Raw genomic sequence first — 21,473 nt, 5'->3', positions numbered from 1 at the left:
AAACTGCTGCTTGAGGGAAAAGAGGGACTAATGAGGGTCGCTGGGAGATTATCAGTTAAAATTCTTTAGTTCTAGAGGACATGGAAGTGCTGATTGTAATAAAGGCATGGTGTTAATACTGCTGCCGCCCCTCCTTGCACTGAACCCCCTGACCTGATGAGCACTAATACCCAATGCTAAAGGAAAGGCTCATTTCAAAGTCGCTCGCTATGCAAGGAACTTAGCATATGCTGCTGCACTATGTCTTTGAAAAGGACTTAGAATTACCCTCTGCTGTGTGTTTGTGTGTGATAGAGAGGGATATGCAGAGAGAGGTCACTGTGCATCCAATATCTATGTAGTTTCATGATAAATCTGTAACTTTATCCCCTTGCTGTCTGTTTGTCTTATGTTAGACCAAGCGTCTGAAGAGGCAGGAGCTGTTTTCCAGAGAGGGCCTGACATGGCAGAAGATAGTCCAGTTCTTCACACAGCACCTAGAGAAGGCAGAGCAGCAGGCTGCAGCACAGGAGCTGAAGAGCATCCTACAGGCTGCCAAGCAGATAGGTAATCAACTTGCTTGACTGGCAGGGATGCACGTTCAGTCAAAGAGCACCATTTTAATGTTGTGTTATCTGTGAGGGTGAATAGACAGTGTTTTCCCTAGGACTATTCCAAGCAGTGGCAAAGACAGTTGTTGTTTTGTAGACACCATCTGGGTAATCAACTCATTGGCTTGGATGATATACACGAAGCCAGGGGTGTCAAACTAATTTTGCCTCGGGCCGCATTTGGTCTTCACCGAGGTCCGAAGGGCCGCACTTAAATGTATTATATTTCTTCGCTGTCAAAATGTGCAATCGTCCTCTATAGTTTTTAGTCTCAAGACAAAGCACTGAGCCTCCCCTCCACTGTTGGGATTCAACCTCCTAGGGAGAGCTTGCTCCACCAAAAGGAACAGCAGGGACCGCCCCACAATGGCATTCAGATTTCCTGATATGACTTATAATTAGATTAGATGCAAATCCCCCACAACTCCTCCAGAAGTCGTACAGTGGTGCAACACACGGCCAACTCCTACTGCTCTTATTACTATTCTGATACTGCCTGATGGGGGGGATCTCTCACACACACACACCCCCCTCTGTCCCCCTAACCCCCGGGCGGAGCACCTCTGTAGTGTACAGGAAGAGACTGAGGCCCTGCAGGACACACGAGAAGGCATCTTTGAGGCTCCCTCAATTTGTCTCTCCTCGATTTCTCACGTCCTCTCCTCGATTCCTCACGTCCCCTCTCCTCACCTTCTCAAAACGCATTAGAGGAACGTGTTTTTAAAATGCATTTATTTATTATTATATTTGTGTGTGAATCTTACCCCCTTTTCCCCCAAATTTTGTAGTATCCAATTGTTAGTAGTTACTATCTTGTCTCATTGCTACAACTCCCGTACGGGCTCGGGAGAGACGAAGGTCGAAAGCCATGCATCCTCCGAAACACAACACAACCCAACCAAACTGCACTGCTTCTTAACACAGCGTGCATCCAACCCGAAAGCCAGCCGCACCAACGTGTAGGAGGAAACACCGTGCACCTGGCGACCTGGTTAGCGTGCACTGTGCTCGGCCTGCCACAGCAGTCACTAGTGCGCGATGAGACAAGGATTTCCCTACCGGCCAAACCCTCCCTAACCCAGACGACGCTAGGCCAATTGTGCGTCGCCCCATGGACCTCGCGGTCGCTCGGACCCAGGGTCTCTGGTGGCACAGCGATGCAGTGCCCTAGACCACTGCGCCACTCAGGAGGCCCCAGAGGATGTGTTTTGAGAAGGTGATGAGGAGAGAGGACACAAGGAATTGAGGGAAGACAAATTTGACTTAAATGTAATGTAAATTAAGAACAAGCCTGGGGTTTTAACAGCAGCTACATGTATGTGGGGGATCAAGAGCTCATGATAGCTAGTAGAGGCTGACTACCTGGGGGTGTCATACAAGAGCCTTTCAACAGAGAATCAGGCCAAGGCCAGTATCTCTGAAAGATGCATAACCTAGTGTAGAGCTTGATGCAGGTTTCTTAGCTGAGGTGTTTTAGTGGAGAATGTCAGGATGTTGTCAGAAAATAAGTGTACAGTACATTCTAACAATGGAGACATGCAGTAGGTCACTGAAACCATGTTGTACAGTTAGGATATGTACTTTGAAATGCTGTCTAAGAGCTCGCCAAGATAAACATTATGGCCTGCCTACCTACCTCCTTGAAACCCTGTGATGAAAGTGCATTTTTATGAGAAAAAAAGCCAATTTTGTTCAATTTATTTTCTTTCTGTTCGCCACTACTCTATTTTTTTGTCTTCATCATTGAAAGTCTAGAGAGCCTTCCGCGATAATAAACATGTGTTTGGGATATTTTTGAAAGGTTCTTGACCATGGATTTTTGTCCTTTTAATGTGCCCTTAGCCTGTCTCTACCTAGAGCGTAGAGAATAAAGTAAAGCTCCAGATCCCACTGAGAATGAAGATGAAAAACATCCATCGTGCCCTGACACACACAGTGGAGAGTGAGATGCTTTTAGGCCATTTTAATTGGCTTAAATCCTTTTCATCTGTATCTCTGCCTCTAAGTATGACCCTTTATCTTTCTCTCGCTCGCTCTCTTTCTCCCCTCTCTCTCCCTCTCTTCTCTTTTGGACAATTAGTCCCGATTCCCTCTAAATGAGCTACGGCGAGAGGACACGTGTCTTTTAGAAAGTGCTCTTTTCCGTCTTTCTCTGAGGAGCAGTGCTAGACAATGCTAGCGTTTTACTGCTTGGAACATACAGCAGTGCAGGAAGAAATGTCACATTGCTGTAGCCACTAGCCAGGTAGGTATCACTAATGGTAGTGGGTTTTCTGATAATCACAATGGTCATCATCAGTGTCAGCATATTTGTGATGCTGATGGCAGCCCATATTGCCTCGGTTGAAGAGTGGGACTGAAGAAACTGGCCGAATAATAAATGATGATGGTAACTAAATATCTTCTTGTTTTCCCCATGTCTCTGGCAGTGGGGACAGAGCATGGCCAGGACACCATTGAGAGTGCTGCTGTCTTCCTGTTTGAGACGTTCCACAACAAGGACCATGTGGGTCACGAGGAGACTAGGGCCATCAAGCAGATGTTTGGGCCCTTCCCCTCCTCGGCAGCCGACGCCTCCTGTGCTGCTGTGTCCCGGGCTGTGGCCCCTCTGGGAGAGTCCCAGGTGGGACAACTGTAATACTGACTATATATAGGTCTACTTAAAATAAAATATGAAAAGTTACTTTTTGGTTTATACATTTTCTTCCAAGTATTTTATTATTCTACCATCATATTTTCCTTATAATTTATGCCTTTATTTATTTATTCATGTTTTAAAGGTGGAGGAGTTTGTTCGTTCCCAGAGCTCCTGTCGCGCCCCTCAGCGCGGCTCGGCCTTCGGACGCAACATCACCTTCTCCTATGACTGTTACACCCTGGACCCCCAGGAGGCCCTGCCCTGGGCGGGGGGCCCTGAGGACGAGACCCCTGGTGGAGGCCTGGACTTCCACAGCTTCCTCAACAACCACCAAGGTCGCAGGAGTAATGGGGGAGAGGCGGATGGAGGCAGGCTAAGCCCGGGAGGGGCTCAGAGCTCTGGGGATGGGACCATCCTGAGAGGGGAGGTGGAGAAGTACCTGAACGGAGGCAACATGATCTCCTCCAGCCCTGAGGAACTGTGCACCTCCCTGTTTGAGATGCTGGCCTCCACCAAGAGTGATGACGAGCTGCAGAATGAGGTGAGCAGCACCCTCTCACACCACCTTTACCTTTTTCACACTATTGTGCCGACCCAAACCTCAGTTATTCCTTGAACTTAGCCAGCTGGCCTCTGGGGGTTTAAACCCCAGGTCAGACCACATCCACTTTGGACCTCGTCTCCACGGCAGGTCAACCTTGGCCTTTAGCTCAGGGTGTGTGAGGTTGACGTGGTGCGTGTATCATGCTAAAGATGACGTTTGGAGAGCTCTGGAGAGCTGACCTTAACATTGTAGGAGAGGAGGAAGATCTCCCTGCTTCTCCAGGGAGGCCCCATCACCTAGGAAGGCTGCAGTATGCCTGACATACACACAAGGATAAAGGCTGCAGTATGCCTGACATGCACACCAGGATAAAGGCTGCAGTATGCCTGACATGCACACCAGGATAAAGGCTGCAGTATGCCTGACATGCACACCAGGATAAAGGCTGCAGTATGCCTGACATGCACACCAGGATAAAGGCTGCAGTATGCCTGACATGCACACCAGGATAAAGGCTGCAGTGTGCCTGACATGCACACCAGGACTCCTTGCTGTCCCCAGTCCACCTGACTGTGCTGCTGCTCCAGTTTCAACTGTTCTGCCTTGTTATTATTCGGCCATGCTGGTCATTTATGAACATTTGAACATCTTGGCCATATTCTGTTATAATCTCCACCCGGCACAGCCAGAAGAGGACTGGCCACCCCACATAGCCTGGTTCCTCTCTAGGTTTCTTCCTAGGTTTTGGCCTTTCTAGGGAGTTTTTCCTAGCCACCGTGATTCTACACCTGCATTGGTTGCTGTTTGGGGTTTTAGGCTGGGTTTCTGTGCAGCACTTTGAGATATCAGCTGATGTACGAAGGGCTATATAAATAAAATTTGATTGATTGATAAAGGCTGCAGTATGCCTGACATGCACACCAGGATAAAGGCTGCAGTATGCCTGACATGCACACCAGGATAAAGGCTGCAGTATGCCTGACATGCACACCAGGATAAAGGCTGCAGTATGCCTGACATGCACACCAGGATAAAGGCTGCAGTATGCCTGACATGCACACCAGGATAAAGGCTGCAGTATGCCTGACATGCACACCAGGATAAAGGCTGCAGTATGCCTGACATGCACACCAGGATAAAGGCTGCAGTATGCCTGACATGCACACCAGGATAAAGGCTGCAGTATGCCTGACATGCACACCAGGATAAAGGCTGCAGTATGCCTGACATGCACACCAGGATAAAGGCTGCAGTATGCCTGACATGCACACCAGGATAAAGGCTGCAGTATGCCTGACATGCACACCAGGATAAAGGCTGCAGTATGCCTGACATGCACACCAGGATAAAGGCTGCAGTATGCCTGACATGCACACCAGGATAAAGGCTGCAGTATGCCTGACATGCACACCAGGATAAAGGCTGCAGTATGCCTGACATGCACACCAGGATAAAGGCTGCAGTATGCCTGACATGCACACCAGGATAAAGGCTGCAGTATGCCTGACATGCACACCAGGATAAAGGCTGCAGTATGCCTGACATGCACACCAGGATAAAGGCAGCGGTATTGTATGCCACACAATAAGTGAAAGTGTTCAGGTTCAAAGTTTAATGTTTGAGATTGTCTCAGGTTTTTAGAGGGTGGAAAGACCTTTGGTTTAGTGTATGGTGAAAGGATTTGCGCAGTTACCAATGAATCAAGACTAACTAGAAGAACTGGGCTAGAAGTACTGGGCAACAACAGGCAATTAAGGCAGCACTTAGTCTGTGCTGAACCATGGTGTTATTGGGACATGTTGTTCACATCTTCCACAAGAAAAAAACACACTTACAGAGTGAGAGCGGGGGGGAGGGAGAGACGCCAGGTTGTGACAGAGGAGAGGAGAGGATGAATTGATGAGGCTCTGGGCAGAGCTCCCATCTCTTATACAGGTCCTTAATTTAGAGTCGTTCTCTCTCTCTCCCTCGCGCCCCTGCAGCCCACAAAAACACAAGGTCACCACACACCTTAATTTATTAGTGGCTCTCTGTTCTGCTTGTTCTCCTCTATTCAGCATCTAGTCTAAACGCGGTGTGTGTCTGTATGCGTGTGTGTTAGCAGTTAAAGATCAGGGTTAGAGTGCCCTCTGTAGGCCACCTGTAGGCCACCGCGCGCTCCTGTAGGCCACCGCGCGCTCCTGTAGGCCACCGCGCGCTCCTGTAGGCCACCGCGCGCTCCTTCCTGTAGGCCACCGCACGCTCCTTCCTGTAGGCCCACCGCGCGCTCCTTCCTGTAGGCCCACCGCGCGCTCCTTCCTGTAGGCCCACCGCGCGCTCCTTCCTGTAGGCCCACCGCGCGCTCCTTCCTGTAGGCCCACCGCGCGCTCCTTCCTGTAGGCCCACCGCGCGCTCCTTCCTGTAGGCCCACCGCGCGCTCCTTCCTGTAGGCCCACCGCGCGCTCCTTCCTGTAGGCGCTCCTTCCTGTAGGCCCACCGCGCGCTCCTTCCTGTAGGCCCACCGCGCGCTCCTTCCTGTAGGCCCACCGCGCGCTCCTTCCTGTAGGCCCACCGCGCGCTCCTTCCTGTAGGCCCACCGCGCGCTCCTTCCTGTAGGCCCACCGCGCGCTCCTTCCTGTAGGCCCACCGCGCGCTCCTTCCTGTAGGCCCACCGCGCGCTCCTTCCTGTAGGCCCACCGCGCGCTCCTTCCTGTAGGCCCACCGCGCGCTCCTTCCTGTAGGCCCACCGCGCGCTCCTTCCTGTAGGCCCACGCGCGCTCCTTCCTGTAGGCCCACCGCGCGCTCCTTCCTGTAGGCCCACCGCGCTCCTTCCTGTAGGCCCACCGCGCGCTCCTTCCTGTAGGCCCACCGCGCGCTCCTTCCTGTAGGCCCACCGCGCGCTCCTTCCTGTAGGCCCTGTAGGCCCACCGCGCTCCTTCCTGTAGGCCCACCGCGCGCTCCTTCCTGTAGGCCCACCGCGCGCTCCTTCCTGTAGGCCCACCGCGCGCTCCTTCCTGTAGGCCCACCGCGCGCTCCTTCCTGTAGGCCCACCGCGCGCTCCTTCCTGTAGGCCACATGCTGAGACCTCTGACAATGACATTTCATCCATAACTTTCCCTCCAAAATTAGATGAACAGTGTCTCATTCTGTCCTCTTGAGTCCTTCTCCCTCCCTTTCTCTTTCCTTCTCTACACGGCAGACAGTGTAGGTTTTACTAATACCTGAGTCTACATTCTCTTCTAATGTTCTTCACGTAGCTGACATTTGGAAGCCAACTCTCCTACTGACATCTTTAGATGTGGAGTGCCCTTTGTGTGTGTGCACTCCACGCACCTCTCTGCGAGTGACTCCAAATTCAACAGCAATGTTTAAAGGGTCTGTACCATTACATGTGACAGAGGATAAACCCCCGCTTTTTATTTTATTACCTCTCATTTTTACCCCTGGAATGATGACATTTGCTGCAATAGCAGTGGCTTGAGAAAGAGAGCTTGGTTTTAAAGGTACGTTTTTGGTGGTTGTGAAAAGAGCTGTAGCTCCATTAAAGCACCAGGATATAGGCTTGATGAGTAATTATATTCCTAGTTTTGACTGCGCTAAGACATACTGTATGCGGGTGTGCTGCTTGTATGGCAGTCTCATGCAACATTTGTATTATAACCAGTGATCTATGTGGTCACTGATAGTTGCCTGTCTTCCTGAAAGCTTGTTGTAGCCTATGCGTTTTCTAGAACAATCTATGGTTCACCTAATATATCAGCCTCATCCAGGCTTAAAAGTAAAAAAAAAAAAAATCCTTCAGGGTGGTTAGGTCTGTGAGCTCCTTCCTTCTGAGGGGAAAACTGTCTCTCACTCCCAGTGGACTCCTCTGTCCTCCTCACCTTTCCTTCTAGGCTGAGAGGATCCAATGTACTTCAAGGACAGGATTCATGAGTGCCCATAAAAAAATTATTTTCTCCGGGCAGCAGGTGAAAAACAGAACAACAATAACAACACAGTCCCGGGGTCATTCCACCTCAAAAAGCACACGGATTTCAACACCCACCACCTCAGATTGTTCTGAAATCATTTCTGTAGTAAGAAACAGAAGTTTACAGATAATTTTGTGACATCCAATTGGTAGTTTGTCTGAAACTCCCGTACGGACTCGGGAAAGGCGACGGTTGAGAGCCAATCCTCCTCCGAAACACGACCCTGCCAAGTCAAACTGCTTCTTGACACACTGCTCGCTTAACCCAGATGCCAGCCACACCAATGTGTCTGTGGAAACACCGTACAGCTAACGACAGCAGTCAGCGTGCATGCACCCTGCCCGCCACAAGGAGTCACTAGAGCGCGATCGAGACCCTGCACCATTATTTTGTTCAAATATAATTTGATCTCTGAGAAATTAAGCTAATTGATTGCACCCAAATCCATTAAATATAGTACATAACATCCGATTTGGACCTAAAAAAAATTCTGACAATGAGTAAGACATGCGGATTCCAAAGCATTTGTCAAAAGCCCCCCCCCCCTAATGCCAAATCTTATGTTTCTAACTACAGAAATGATTTCGGAACAATCTGAGATTGTGGGTGTCATTGCTTTCTGAAATGACAAGGAACGACCCTCCAGTCACTGAGAGGGAAAGGACTTTGGAGACAGAATAAAGACCCAGCACACAGAAACAAAGACTACCCTTCACAAAGGAGGGCGGGTGACCTGTCAACTGCCATCATCAAAGTGCGTCTGTTGTTTGGCTCTCCTACCGCGGTGGCTAACCAAGTCCCCAGAGGATGTGGAAAAGCAAAAGGGCAATGTCTCTTTCCATCCAACCATCCATTTATCCATCTGCAAACTGAAAAGCATGGATTGAATGATCAGTTTTGTATTACATTTTTTTTTAAATAATAAAATATATGCAGGATAAAACATTCTGAATATATTCAAGACTGCTCATATCTTCTAATGGCAGGTACTATGTGGGTTTTGATGTTGTCTCATTGAGTACGGTTACATGCACATAAACAATTTCCCTAATAATCATGTTTATATGGACACATCTGAAGTCAGTCTTCCTGATGGGACTTAAATAAATACCGAAAATCGGCAATCAAAATAAACGTTCTACCACAACGATCATGTTATTTTTGTGAAGCCAAATTGAGTTTGGACATAAAGTTTGTATGTGAAAATGAATTCTAAGATGCATGTGCTGGTAAATGTGCAGATCAATTACACCGCTGGAACACGGATTAAACTGTTTACATGTCCTAATAATTCCAGATTGCTTAGAAAACTAGGTGTTTTATTCAGTGGATGCTTACTTTGATATAGACTTTACTCTGCTTATCTTAAATCAGCGTAAAGTGTTTACATGACTTGCATAATCTGCATCCTGCCATAATCAGTTTAATAGATTACACTGGGTTCACTAAACAATAGGAACACCTTCCTAATATTGAGTTGCACCCCCTTTTGTCCTCAGAACAGCCTCAATTCATCAGGGCATGGACTCTACAAGGTGTCGAAAGCGTTCCACAGGGATGTTGGCCCATGTTGACTCCAATGCTTCCCACAGTTGTCAAGTTGGCTGGATGTCCTTTGGGTGGTGGACCTTACTTGATACACACAGGAAACGGTTGAGCGTGAAAAACCCATCAGCATTGCAGTTCTTGACATACTCAAACTGGTGCGCCTGGCATCGACTACCATACCCCGTTCAAAGGGACTTAAACCTTTAGGCTGTCATTGTAAATAAGAATTTGTTCTTAACTTACTTGCCTAGTTAAATAAAGATTGTTAAAAAAATAAATAAAAAAAATTGATTGTGTTTTGTACACTGTATATTAGTGTGCATGTAAACATACTCATTGTGTCTGTTGCACACAGCATTTCCACCCCCTATGGTTAATACTGTATGTTTCTCTCCTGTGCTAGCCAGCTCCTAGCTCAGTGATCGCTTCCCTCCCAGTCAGGTTTACTGTTGTTTTGCTGTCCCCAGCCAGCTAAGTGCCAGGTGGCTGTGTTTGGGGGGCTAAGCGGCACAGCATTATTCTGTCTCAGGCCCAGACTTACTTTGGGCATGGTAATCACCAGGTGTTCATTCTTGGCAGTGCAAGCATGTGTTTGGAGGGGAGGATGGAGGTTGAACCATAGGATGTGTTTGTTTACTGCTTTAGTGTTTTTGGCTTAAGCACACCATGTCTCCCACTCTCTCTCTCTCTCTCTCTCTCTCTCTCTCTCTCTCTCTCTCATATCTCTCTCTTCATCTCCCCCCTCTCTCTGCTCCTCTATCTCGCTCTTTGAATCTCTCTCGCTCTCATCCAGCTGTTTGAACTGCTGGGCCCAGAGGGATTTGAGATGATCTCTGTTCTCCTCCAGAGAAGGTCTTCCATCGTGGACTCTCTCCTTTCCATCCCTGCAGACAGGATCAACTACCCGCCAGGTGAGTCAGACCCCACCCCCTGCACCAGAGGCATCCAGGTCATCTCCATAGAAACCAGAGATCCACACTCTCGGAGAGCAGTGGGGTAGAGTATCGTTGATGAATTAAACTGTAGATAATTGGTTTGAAATTCAGTCTACCTACCTAGACAAATCTTGACATTCATCATTAAAAAAAAAAAAAAATGTTTGCCTGTCACTACCCCGGATTTGGAGGACCACTTTTAATATTAGGCGTTTTTTATTTAAACGTTTTATACTTATTTACCCCCGACCTTCATCACTGTCAGGGTCTTCTCAAGGGAAGGAGAGGGTGATGTATGATAGGGTCACTAAGGTCGACTCTTGGCTATGCATTTCTCAGCAGGGTCATGACCTTTAACAACTGGTCCATGTTTGGATGTTAATCCCTACAACACAAACGGCACAGTCCAGCTCCAACAACCCTTAAAGATCTACATGAGGGTTTGATGTACAAATCAATATTAGACTCTGTAAATCTTTGATGGTGTCCAGTACTCTAGTACAGAGAGGTACAGTATGAAATGCACAGTGTCCCTGTCTCTTTGTCATGGGTGAAGGTTGGTAAAGCTGTAGCCAACTAAGGAATACAATTACAAATACTCCCCTACCGCTATTCAAGATGGAAAATGTGTTAATTTTAGGGACATTTCACGTAACTGTGAAAAGGCTATTCACCATCCTCTCTACCCAAAGGTTAAACTTTCCACCTTATTTTCTGTTCTATATCAGCCCCCTCACTCCCTCCCTCCCTCATCGTTCTCTCATTTCTTTGTTCCCATCACCTACCCCTCAGGTCTGTTTTGGAGCTGGGTATTGCTCTCATTTTCTGCATGATTGTCAAAAGGCTCAATACACTGAAAAGCTATTACCTAAAGATAGCCTATTAAGCTTAGCTCAGTCCTTCATTATTTCTCTAGGTTTTTGGGGAGGAGGGTCGGGGGTTGGGGGAGGTAATGCACCATGATCCATTTAAGTCCAAGATAGTCATCTCCAGCACTAGACCAGTCACTCTCTTTTTGCCCCTCTTGCCTTCCACTACTTCTCACAAATCAGAGAAAATGTAGCAAAGTAGGATTTCACTCTATAGACAAATACCTGGCTCATGCCTTGTATAGTATTACTGTCCCCACGCTGAAATCTGGAAGGGGACTGTAGCTCTGTGTCCATCCTTTAGTATGTTCATCACATGCAATATCTCAGACAACAGTGGCCTGATTTGGTGAATCTTTGGTGATCTTGCCATAGAGATCCAGCATGTACATAATGACACTGATTGGCCCAAGGGGGGTACTGTAGTAATATACTGAAATTCCAAACTTTGAACAAGCATATCCTGTCCCGTTTGAGCTACTGTCATGGAGTGAGGTGTTGTTATATGCATCCCCTCATGAGCAACACATTTCTATAAGCTCTGCCCGTTATTTTTTCTGCTAATTAGACATTTTGTCCTGCACCCAACCAACATTCGAACAAGCATAGCTCCTGCCCCGTTTGAGCTACAGTCATGGAGTTTTGGACATGTAAACATCTTCTCATGAGAAACAAGTTCCCCATAATTACCTATGTAATTTTGGTACTTACAAATGGAATGTCTTTCCACACAACATATGTTGGAATAATTGACACGGGGAGGAGCGCAAAAATGTTCACTGTAGACTTGTTATTATACTGAGGGGTGGCATTATCCCTTAGCCTGGTCCTAGATCTGTTTCTACTGTCTTGCCAACTCCTATGAACATGGTCCAGCACAAATGGATCTGGGACCAGGCTAGTACCAGAGAATACACTGACTTGGTTGGTGCTGAAGTGTTCTCCCCTGTACTAGGATATGTGCCCTGCTGTAACTTAGCTATGCTGATCTGCTCCTTCCTCTGTACATACAGTAGCCTATGTAGTTCAGTGTAGTATCCTCTCTACATTATTCAGTCTTCTCTATTGCTCTCCCCCTGTTGCTTGGAGCTGAGCTGACTGGCTCATATTAAGGTTGTTGCCCCTGTCGTTCACTGTTTCCCAGGCTTTGCCTACAGTACACTGACTGTTTTATATTGAAGTTAGTTCCTCCATGGCCTGTAGCTGAATTCAGTCAGTGATTTCACTCTGTATTTCCCCACAGCATGGAACTGATTCTACTGGATGTTACTGAAGCTGTTCCCTGTGTAGCACAGTGAGCCCAGTGCCTGACTGTTATTTTTCATACACTGAACCCCATGCTGAGCTAGCAGTATCACTCCTCGTCTCTCCTGCTTTCTGTCTCCTCTTTTTGGAGATGTTTTCTTCGCTTGGAGGCTAATAGTTTTTTTTTAACCCTTGAAATGTGAACGAAGCTGTGAGTAGCTGAAGATGTGTGTGGGAGGATAAGGATGGACAATTTGTCGTCTGTTCCAAATCGTAGGCAGGCATCAAAGAAATTGAAAAAATATATCAATAAAGCTGGAATTTTAGTTTTTCCAGAACATTTCTATATATTTGTATAGCCTAAGGGATTTATGTTATCTATTTGAGTCATTCATTTCCCACATCCTACATTTACAGCGGTGGTTGTGATACTGTAAATGAACCACCTAATTTAAAGGCCCAATTCAATCAGAAATGAGATTGACCTGCGTGTGAGCGAGACTACTGTGAAATTGTAAATGAGTTAATAGACCAATGAGTTCCAAAGCTCTCTGCCAATAACCGCTTGTTTTCAGGTTTACCCTCTCCACTCAGACAACTCCCAGACAGTCAAAATTCTAGCATGAGAAATTGCTCTTTGCTAAGAAGGTATTTTTGTTTATTTTTTTTCCCCTCCACCATTTCCATTGAAAACAATCACAGTAAGGTACTTAATAATTGTTACCCAGAAATAATTTGATATTGAGCCAAAAAACATTCTGTTTTGGACAGTCTGTATTGTAGCCCTTTCCACTCGTACCCCAAAATTGGAATGCAGTGGCTGTACAGTAACATGCTATGCATGACGTCAGAGCTCTGTGTCTCTGCTTCACATTATTTAAAAATAATCACGGTTTTCGGTTTCGATTATAAAAATGAAATAATAAATGCACTATGCGTTGTGGGTTGAATGCTATATCAACATAGAAGTCCCATGATGGTGGTGACTGCCCATTTAGTGCTTATCACTTTATTAAGCATAATTTATTCACATTACATTTGTTTAATTAAATATTTCAGTTGTGTATATTACATTTGTTTTATTCGATGACTTTATCGTTTCATTCCAAGTCATCTCATCTCTATAGAGCTGCTGCCTATGTTGTCTGCCAAAATCACTATTTTAGTGGTTCTTCAAAGTAATTAAGGCATTCTTTAATGGCAGCTGAATCTATGTCACTTAGATCATGTGTTTTCAGGTAGATACCTCGTGCATTTAGCAGGTGTAAAAGAATACACAGACCGGACATGTAAGCGTACAATGGATTATGGTCATTGTAGTTAATTACCAAGTTTTCTGCTGTAAACCATGTTGAATATTGGCTCCCTACTACATTGCAGTTAGGGTTTGATCAGACTGATCTCTAGAAAAACTGCGCATTGAGCTAGCTCACAGAAAAAACCCAAACCAAATGGACTAAAAATAATTTTACACCATTTTGGATCATCGCGCTACAAGAAGTTGCCCCCATCCCTTCCAGTAATTGGGCAACTTTTGTTGTCCGAGTGAGCGATATGCTGTACATTAGGATGACTCGATGTATTTTGAAAGGTGATACACTGAGAATTATAATAAATACAGCTTTGATGTATAGGGTTAGTCTTACTGGGGTCCTACACATAACAAAAAATACTTTACACACAAAAGATGAACATGTAGTGTGTGTGTGTGCGTGCATCTGTCTCACATGTGACATGTGACCATATGACTGGACAATAATCAAGATAAGATAAAACTAGAGCCTGCAGGACTTGACCATATGACTGGACAATAATCAAGATAAGATAAAACTAGAGCCTGCAGGACTTGACCATATGACTGGACAATAATCAAGATAAGATAAAACTAGAGCCTGCAGGACTTGACCATATGACTGGACAATAATCAAGATAAGATAAAACTAGAGCCTGCAGGACTTGACCATATGACTGGACAATAATCAAGATAAGATAAAACTAGAGCCTGCAGGACTTGACCATATGACTGGACAATAATCAAGATAAGATAAAACTAGAGCCTGCAGGACTTGACCATATGACTGGACAATAATCAAGATAAGATAAAACTAGAGCCTGCAGGACTTGACCATATGACTGGACAATAATCAAGATAAGATAAAACTAGAGCCTGCAGGACTTGACCATATGACTGGACAATAATCAAGATAAGATAAAACTAGAGCCTGCAGGACTTGACCATATGACTGGACAATAATCAAGATAAGATAAAACTAGAGCCTGCAGGACTTGCTTTGTGGAGTGTGGTGTCAACAAAGCAGAGCATTTCTTTATTATGGATGTCATACAACCAAGCCACATTTCCATATTCTATATTATACAACTCATGTAAACGTTTCTGATCACTATGTTGGATGTAGTTATAAGATGACATGGCATCATACCCTTGTTGTTGTTCTGAACAGAATTAGCCTATCTTTGGCTATTGTGAAAATGTGTTGGGGCACACCCTCCTGGATGCACTTTAATGACTTATTTTTATGTGCACCAAAATTATGATTTGTTTTCCCTGAATTGCATTGTGAGATAGTATTTTAGAACTTAGCTCGTCATGTTGGCAATAGAACAAGCTTTCACATGATGCCTTGTTTTAGGTGAACTGTTTGTGTCCTCGCCTTTGGTCTAATGTTTTCATAATCTCCAAACTGTTCCCTTTCAGTTGCTACCATGGCTATGCATATGCTCTTCATATTTCTTCTGCAATAAACATTTCAACGTAGCCCTATTCGTATAGGCCAATTCTCACGTGTTTAAAGGGTTGGACTTAGTAACTCAAGAGTAAATCGTTATCGGTTTGTGTGCCATTCATTAGTATGTGTATTTAATCAATCTGTGTGTAATTAAGCAGTATAAATCATTAATTAGCTGTGGTTGGTTCTATGGTACCTGAGCCTAGGTGTGGTATCAAGTGCCAGGTCGTTTTGACCAGGGAATGAAGGTATACTGGGCAGGTAGACGCACCACAATCGTCTCTTACCTGATTGGACTGGATAGGTAGCCTAGATAATCACTAGCCTGTGCACAGTGGCACAAAACTGATTGCAATGTCGTCGTTAATGATGACGACGTAATCCGGTTGTGATTATGTCATTTCAACCAGCTTTGACACAATCTAGTGCTTCATTTGGCTCAGGGGAAGTTTTTATTTATTTTATTTATTTCACCTTTATTTAACCAGGTAGGCCAGTTGAGAACAAGTTCTCATTTACAACTGCGACATGGCCAAAAATAAAGCATAGCAGTGCGACAGAAACAACAACCGGTTCCTCCATATTAGGCTGTATCTGTTTTCTTTACGTTACCATTTTGGAACTGCGGGTGTTAGTGGGCTAGGGGAAGGGCTATGTGTTTTTCACATCAAGCTCACTTCTGTTCCATGATACTTTATCTCTGGACTGTACTGCATCCTAAAGTCTTCACTTCTCTAGGTCACTTCTGTACCATGATACTTTATCTCTGGACTGTACTGCATCCTAAAGTCTTCACTTCTCTGGGTCACTTCTGTTCCATGATACTTTATCTCTGGACTGTACTGCATCCTAAAGTCTTCCCTTCTCTGGGTCACTTCTGTTCCATGATACTTTATCTCTGGACTGTACTGCATCCTAAAGTCTTCACTTCTCTGGGTCACTTCTGTTCCATGATACTTTCTCTGGACTGTACTGCATCCTAAAGTCTTCACTTCTCTAGGTCACTTCTGTTCCATGATACTTTATCTCTGGACTGTACTGCATCCTAAAGTCTTCACTTCTCTGGGTCACTTCTGTTCCATGATACTTTATCTCTGGACTGTACTACATCCTAAAGTCTTCACTTCTCTGGGTCACTTCTGTACCATGATACTTTATCTCTGGACTGTACTGCATCCTAAAGTCTTCACTTCTCTAGGTCACTTCTGTTCCATGATACTTTATCTCTGGACCGTACTGCATCCTAAAGTCTTCACTTCTCTGGGTCACTTCTGTTCCATGATACTTTATCTCTGGACTGTACTGCATCCTAAAGTCTTCACTTCTCTAGGTCACTTCTGTTCCATGATACTTTATCTCTGGACTGTACTGCATCCTAAAGTCTTCACTTCCAGCCCCTGAAAAAATGAGCTGAGTGTGCTGAACTAAAAGTTCATTTTTAATATTGAATCACTTTGATATATTAACTTCCTTTTACACTGTTGGGGCAGTGGTTGGTGGTAAACCTTTAGAGCGTATAAGGGCTGATTGGCCTACTTTAGCTTACTTGCCTCTTCCGCTCTTTGTCATGTATTGACCACAGAGAAGAGACGGAGGATGTTTTCTGGGTTGTTTTTCTTTTCTTTTTTTCCCTTCCATCCACAATTCACGTTACACGCATGGAGAAGAAGTGGTGATGGGCTTCTTCTTCTCTTTTCGCTTGTCAAAGTTCACCTGCCTGCCAGACGGCTTTTGAGATTAACGTTGTCTTGACGACAGAGTGGAGAGGTCAGGAGGGGCTAAAAGAGGCTGATTAAATTTCCCACTTTCTGCATTCCATCAAAGAAGTGGGATTTGGTGGGAGGGTCTGTCAAGTGCTGATTAGCTTTCAAATGGCAAACTCCTTAATCGTCATGTTGGTAAATACATGTACTCTGCCTGATGGCTGTTTTTACAGATTTCTAAATGAGAATTGAAATCTGTGCAGCATACTCCAACTCAAGTGATTCAGCTAGCTGGTACTACTGATGACGACAGTAGATGGTGAGATGCTTATCTTCTGTGATTTGCTTCCCAGGAAGGTTCATAGATATGGATAGTGTTCTATATATAGAATGATTATGACAAAGAATAGACTCTTCATCTCTTCTCTAAGCTCTCCCTGAGCTTATGGCCTTTAAATCATGTTTGAGTAATGAAGCACACACACGCCGTCTCTTGAGTAAAAAAAGAAACGGAGGGAATTTGAGCTGTTCAGGGTGAACTTAATCATTGCTGACATGGTCACAAACTAGTTAGTATCTCTGTAGACAAACGGTCAGGCAGCGAATCACGCACTGCACCGTCAGCCAGCCCTCTCAGTACTATGGAACTGTTTGTGGAACATGTTCTACATATTAAAATGAGCCAAGACGTGGCTTGCAAGAGTTCCGCTTTCTCATTCAGACACACACTCACGTGGTAGGCACAGAGACGCACACTCACGTGGTAGGCACGGAGACGCACACTCGCGTGGTAGGCGCGGAGACGCACACTCGCGTGGTAGGCGCGGAGACGCACACTCGCGTGGTAGGCGCGGAGACGCACACTCGCGTGGTAGGCGCGGAGACGCACACTCGCGTGGTAGGCGCGGAGACGCACACTCGCGTGGTAGGCGCGGAGACGCACACTCGCGTGGTAGGCGCGGAGACGCACACTCGCGTGGTAGGCGCGGAGACGCACACTCGCGTGGTAGGCGCGGAGACGCACACTCGCGTGGTAGGCGCGGAGACGCACACTCGCGTGGTAGGCGCGGAGACGCACACTCGCGTGGTAGGCGCGGAGACGCACACTCGCGTGGTAGGCGCGGAGACGCACACTCGCGTGGTAGGCGCGGAGACGCACACTCATGCATGCATTAGGCGTGTGCACACATGCACACAGGTCCTTAACACGCACGTGCGCACACACACCACTTCACACATCCTATTCCAGAGTGAGCTCGTTGGTTTATTTCCTCGTTGGTTTACTCCCCTGCTCTATCGAAATGCTAGAGCATGTTTTTGCTAATTGCTCAGTATCTGTTTACATTTGTTTAGAAAGTGGTAACCACAAGGGGGAAGAAGCTCAATTTGAATGCAGCAAATTCCCCAATCATATCTAGCAAACCCAATAGATGTGGAACGCAGCAGCACAGAGCTCACACAGATCAAGAGAGTGAGCGGGTGAGCGAGCCACATGAAAGGGAAGATGGAGAGAAAGGAGGGGTGTAGATGTACAACCACAGTGTCAGCGGGGGCTAAGAGATGGGTGCTGGGGTGTACAGTCGTGACCGTGTCCCAAATGTAGAGGTAAAGAAAGGAGAAGAGCTGCTGCCTTTGAGATGGAAATGGACGTGAAGGTGGAGAGGTTGTCAGAGGGCTGGATGAAAAAAGCCTTTTTGAGTTTTGATGGGCTGGGAGAAAGTGAGAGAGCGAGAAGGAGGATGGACCGGCACTGACAGGGAGTTAGTTTTTCATCTAAATGATTTTTACTCTCATTCCAGTGTTACAGGGAGGGGAGGATGATCAAATCTAGTCCTCCTACTTGACAGACAAGGCCTACTTCACACACTAGCTCAGACTGAAAGGTTAATTTGTTAAGACCTATACAGTCTTGTTGGGATTTCACATATTTACTTCACTAATTAAACCATATTCAGTGGTTCCTCATGCTGTGTTACTGTAAAGGACTTTGTGACAAATGTTACTGTAAACATGGCTACATAAATACGTAAGATTTATTGATTGATGGATAAATTAATTAATATCCATTCTTGTTTTTCTACTCTCACAATTTTTATTCTCCAAATAGCTTGTCTAAATGTAGGACTTGAGTACACAGTGCAGTGGTCCAGTCCTCATTTCCTCCCTGTTCCATCTGATTCAGACATGTTAACCCCAGCTCCCAGTGGGTCAGTTGACTGCATTTCATTAGGGATTAGGAAGGGGCCTGTTTCCTGAAACCGGGAGGGGGAGTGATAGTAGTGTCACTGTGTCAGAACCACTGACCAGTCTCTGCTCATTCTGGGAGGACAGAAAGATGGGACAAACAGAAATGCATATGTGGCCACTGGGAGGCTGCACGCACCTATGAGATTGGATAATTTCACACTCTAACCAATCCTGTTAGAGATAGCTAAATGCACTATAGATTGATGTAGGACAGTGGACTGACAGAAATAAGGGCTCAGATGGGTGGAGCACAGTGGACTGACAGAAATAAGGGCTCAGATGGGTGTAGGACAGTGGACTGACAGAAATAAGGGCTCAGATGGGTGTAGGACAGTGGTCTGACAGAAATAAGGGCTCAGATGGGTGTAGGACAGTGGACTGACAGAAATAAGGGCTCAGATGGGTGTAGGACAGTGGACTGACAGAATAAGGGATCAGATGGGTGCAGGACAGTGGACTGACAGAATAAGGGATCAGATGGGTGCAGGACAGTGGACTGGGCAGGTGGTGAGACACCAGAGAGCATGATGTACAACACACTGACATGCTGCTGTCCAGCAGGGTTCAACATTACAGAACACAGTATTTTGTAGAACAGATTATTTCAAGTACAATAGGGAAGGATGTTAGCTATGTTCATTAACATTTCTACCTCTAGCTTTGGGAATGCTTGACCTACCTGAATACACACCAGCAGAGGAGGCTGGTTGGAGGAGCTAATGAAGGACAGGCTCATTCTAATGGCTGAAATTGTATTCATGGAACAGTATAAACATATGGAAATCACTTGACTTCCATTTATTTCATTCCAGACATTATAATGAGTCCATTCTCCTATAGCTCCTCCCACCAGTCTCCTCTGCACAGCAGTGTCTAGGACTATTCTCCTCCTGCCAGGCAGAAGCCCTGCTGCTCTCCCATGGAGCAGAGGTTTCCCAGGCAGACCTCTTCTCATCCATCCACAGCTTGTTGGTTCACCAGCCAGGAGTGTTTTTTCAGGACACTTGAATCTTCATTGACCCCAGTCTCCATATCAGCCCTAGCTTACAGTAAGCCCTGTGTGTGACGTTATCTTTCCCAGCAGACAGTAAAGAAGGACTGGTAAGGGCAGGGATGGTCAACTCTATTCCTCTGGGCCTGATTTGGTGTCACACTTTTTCTCCATCCCTACCAAACACAGCTGATTAATCAAATTGCATTCTAAACTGAAGATCATCATTAGGTGATTATTGGAGTCAAGTGTGTTAGCTGGGGCAAAACTATGACACCAGTCAGGCCCTCGAGGAATGGAATTGCCCACCCCTGGGTTAGGGGGTGATTGGAGGCATGCCCTGTTGTAGAGTTGCTAATTAAACCTGCCTCTGCGCATAACTAACAAAGCAGCAGTAGTAATGAGGAAGAGTCTAATTAGCGGGTCAAGATCGGCGATAGCGCATCTGGCAATCGGAGCCAAGCGTCTCTAGCTGGGCGGAGAAGGTAAGACGTCTGTGGTTGACCTGTCCAGTCTAGTAGCCATGTGAACCCTACAGTTGTTCGTTCTCATGTGTGTGTTCCACCGTGTGTCCAGTTTAGTAGTGATCCCTGAAGTTGCCGCAGGTGGGGCAGTACTGGTGGTCCCAGCCAGAACCAGCTGTCAGTTAAAACCTGACATGAATAGCCTCCAGTTGTCTGTCTGTGTGTGTGACTTTGTTTGTGTTTCTCTTTCTGTGCATGCAGGGGTGCAACTTGGGTTTGATAAGGGGGGAGTAACCTAGCGGGGGGTCTGGGTGTTCCTCCCTCAAACTTGTTTGGGGGTGGTGGTGTGTATGTATCTAAAGCTCATTTTCTGCATTTCTACTAGGGCTGTCCCCAAATAAAAATAATCTTGGGCGACAATGATTAGCCTTTTTCTTTTGAACAATTAATTAGTCCACAATTTTAAATCTGTATTTTTCTATACATAAATGTTTCTATATTTGAATAAAATCAACTATGTGCTGAACTTGTCTGATGCTTTAAGCACGTTGTTTGATTAAATAAGACACAACTGATTCAAGAGGGAGCCAGAGATCAAGATAGCCCAAACAGAGAAAAAAAAACCTTGTTCCCTACCCTCCTACCACTGCTGCTGATCTTCGCATTCTGCCATTATGCTCCTGAAGTTGCCTGAAATAGGCTACACCAGCAGTCGGGAGCCTAATACATTTGGAGTGCCAATTTATCTTATCACTTCTACCAGTCTGAATGCCAGTTAGGATTTTCATATGTACATTTTCGTGGAACAGTTTCATTTAATTTATAATAGTCTTTGTATCTCAAAATCATTGTCTGTGGTTAATCTGCATTATATCTAAATGAAAATTATACCAGTCTAAAAGTAGCTGTTTTATTGCTATGTAAAAATAGCCTACAAAAGCCAACACAAAAGCATTGCAGCCTGCAGGTAGAAAATATCCTGATAAAAATAAATATCCTATA

The 21,473-nt window shown here is 45.7% G+C and overlaps 1 protein-coding gene across 2 annotated transcripts in view; it reads left to right on the top strand.

Moving 5' to 3' along the window:
* Nucleotides 1-21,473, top strand: part of ascc3 (activating signal cointegrator 1 complex subunit 3) — a 161,391-nt gene that overhangs the window by 1,473 nt on the left and 138,445 nt on the right. For both annotated transcript variants that reach the window (XM_052489893.1, XM_052489894.1), the window contains exons 3-6: nt 396-546; nt 3,020-3,213; nt 3,371-3,769; nt 10,064-10,181. In XM_052489893.1, coding sequence (XP_052345853.1) covers nt 396-546; nt 3,020-3,213; nt 3,371-3,769; nt 10,064-10,181 — 862 coding nt within the window. The remainder of the gene's footprint in view (nt 1-395; nt 547-3,019; nt 3,214-3,370; nt 3,770-10,063; nt 10,182-21,473) is intronic.

Source organism: Oncorhynchus keta, chromosome 31, assembly GCF_023373465.1.
Source record: "Oncorhynchus keta strain PuntledgeMale-10-30-2019 chromosome 31, Oket_V2, whole genome shotgun sequence".
NCBI classification, from domain to species: domain Eukaryota; kingdom Metazoa; phylum Chordata; class Actinopteri; order Salmoniformes; family Salmonidae; genus Oncorhynchus; species Oncorhynchus keta.
This window is presented reverse-complemented; position numbering and strand designations above follow the sequence as displayed.